Genomic DNA, 1,829 nt, shown 5'->3' with positions numbered 1-1,829 from the left:
AATAGAGTTAAAGATTCATAAAATCGCACCAAATTGACAGAATTGGAACTAAAATTCAAAAAACAACTTAACTTGCAATATTTTATCGGTTTATAGTAACAGGTACAAATAAAGAAAAAATTCATATTTTATCCACATCATTTTTTTTTTACAAATTGAAGAGTAATTGAGAAATGCACTTATTAATTAAATTGCTGTGTTATGCGTAGTTATAATAAAATTGTGCTAAAAGTACCAATTTACATTCGTTTCTGGGAAAAAAAATTCAATTCGTGTTTTATGGGACTGAACCATAGAGAGGGTTAGGAATTAATACTTAATATAATAATACCATTATTATTTATCCATATATATATATATATATATACGGGGTGATTATAAAAAAACTATCCCTAACTATCATACCCCTAACTGTCATACCATTCACAGAAACTGAATGAAATTTTGGCATAAGGTATTTTGAGGTATGCGCTCAAGAATGATATGGAAAACAACAGTGGCACTCTAACAGTTACGGTTAGAGTGAGAAAATTTCGAAAATATCAAATGGCAACACCAAGTTTTTTGTATTGGAATGCGCTCTCCATACTGAAAAACACTAAATAGCGTTGGAATGGCACCTGTAGCACGAAAATCCCCGGAGCTAGGCAAGGAAAAAGTAAAAAGGACTTTGCCGTGCACCAGTGCATTAATGTTCGTTTCATTCGTCACACCGTTTCTTCGGCTGAGATCCCAGCCTGATTAGTCCTCCACAAAACGAGAAGAAGAAACCAAGAAATGCAAATTTCGGGTTCTACGTAAGACACAGTCATGACTGACGTCGTCACGCTAGGTGAAAGAAAAGGCACTGCGAAATGCGAGCCACGTATGTTGCTTTCTGCCATTCCGAACAAGATGCCGCTTTCAGGGGAAGAACGTGGGGAAATCGTAAAGATTTATTACCTGAATGGACAAAATGCCGCAGAGACATTGCGTGTTTACCGCAGAAACCATGGATTACGGCGAGGCCCGTGCACTGTCAAAGCTGTACGGGGCTTGATTCATAAATTTGAAGAAACTGGTTGCACCTACGATCGACCTCGGTCTGGACGACCTTTCGTTCCCGTGGAAGCTGTTGCAGAAGTTCATCAGACGATAAGCACAGTTCGTCCCGCAAGTGCACGCGGTGTTTCACGTGTTCTGAATCTGCCGAATTCAACTGTCCGCAAGATTCTGCGCTCTGTTCTAAACATGTTTCCGTATCGATTCCAGCGTGTCCAGATGTTGGAAGCGGGAGACTATCAATTACGGCTGGATTTTGCGAATCAATTTCTTATCCGGTACGGTGAAGATAGCAGCTGGCCTTTACGCATTCTGTGGACAGATGAGGCGCATTTCTCGTTAACTGGTAACGTGAATTCGAAAAATTGTGTGCACTGGGCAGACAATAATCCACATGATGTGCTTGCACGTTCATTACACGAGGAAAAAGTGACTGTGTGGTGTGGCATAACGAGTACGTTCATCCTCGGCCCTTACTTTTTTTGAAGAGGTTACTGCCGGTGATCTGCAAACATGTACAATAACGAGTGCTCGCTATCTGGACACGTTAACTCGTTACGCGATTCCCGCATTGCAACGGCAAAATGCTCTATCTGAAGTTTTGTGGATGCAAGATGGCGCTCCTCCACATATAGGGTCTTCAGTCAAACGTGTCTTAAGTCAACAGTTTGGTGACAGAGTTATCTCCCGTCATTTCCCCGTTTCCGTGGCCACCAAGGTCTCCTGATCTCACACCAATGGATTTCTGGCTGTGGGGATATCTGAAATCCAAAGTGTATCAGTATCGT

At 41.3% G+C, this 1,829-nt stretch overlaps 1 protein-coding gene across 1 annotated transcript; it reads left to right on the top strand.

Moving 5' to 3' along the window:
- The first annotated feature begins 810 nt into the window (after nucleotides 1–810).
- LOC149076963 (uncharacterized) lies at nucleotides 811–1,527 on the top strand. Its single transcript, XM_089242310.1, has one exon. It carries the CDS (start codon nucleotides 811–813, stop codon nucleotides 1,525–1,527), a length of 717 nt encoding a protein of 238 aa, XP_089098436.1.
- The last annotated feature ends 302 nt before the right edge of the window (nucleotides 1,528–1,829 follow it).

This window comes from Pholcus phalangioides, unplaced genomic scaffold (assembly GCF_987345545.1).
Source record: "Pholcus phalangioides strain wild (caught in Gottingen) unplaced genomic scaffold, Ppha-v1.0 ptg000015l_1, whole genome shotgun sequence".
Taxonomy (NCBI): domain Eukaryota; kingdom Metazoa; phylum Arthropoda; class Arachnida; order Araneae; family Pholcidae; genus Pholcus; species Pholcus phalangioides.
This window is presented reverse-complemented; position numbering and strand designations above follow the sequence as displayed.

Coding starts and splice junctions, on each gene's coding strand:
- LOC149076963 (XM_089242310.1), top strand. CDS start 811: ATGACTGACGTCGTCACGCTAGGTGAAAGAAAAGGCACTGCGAAATGC.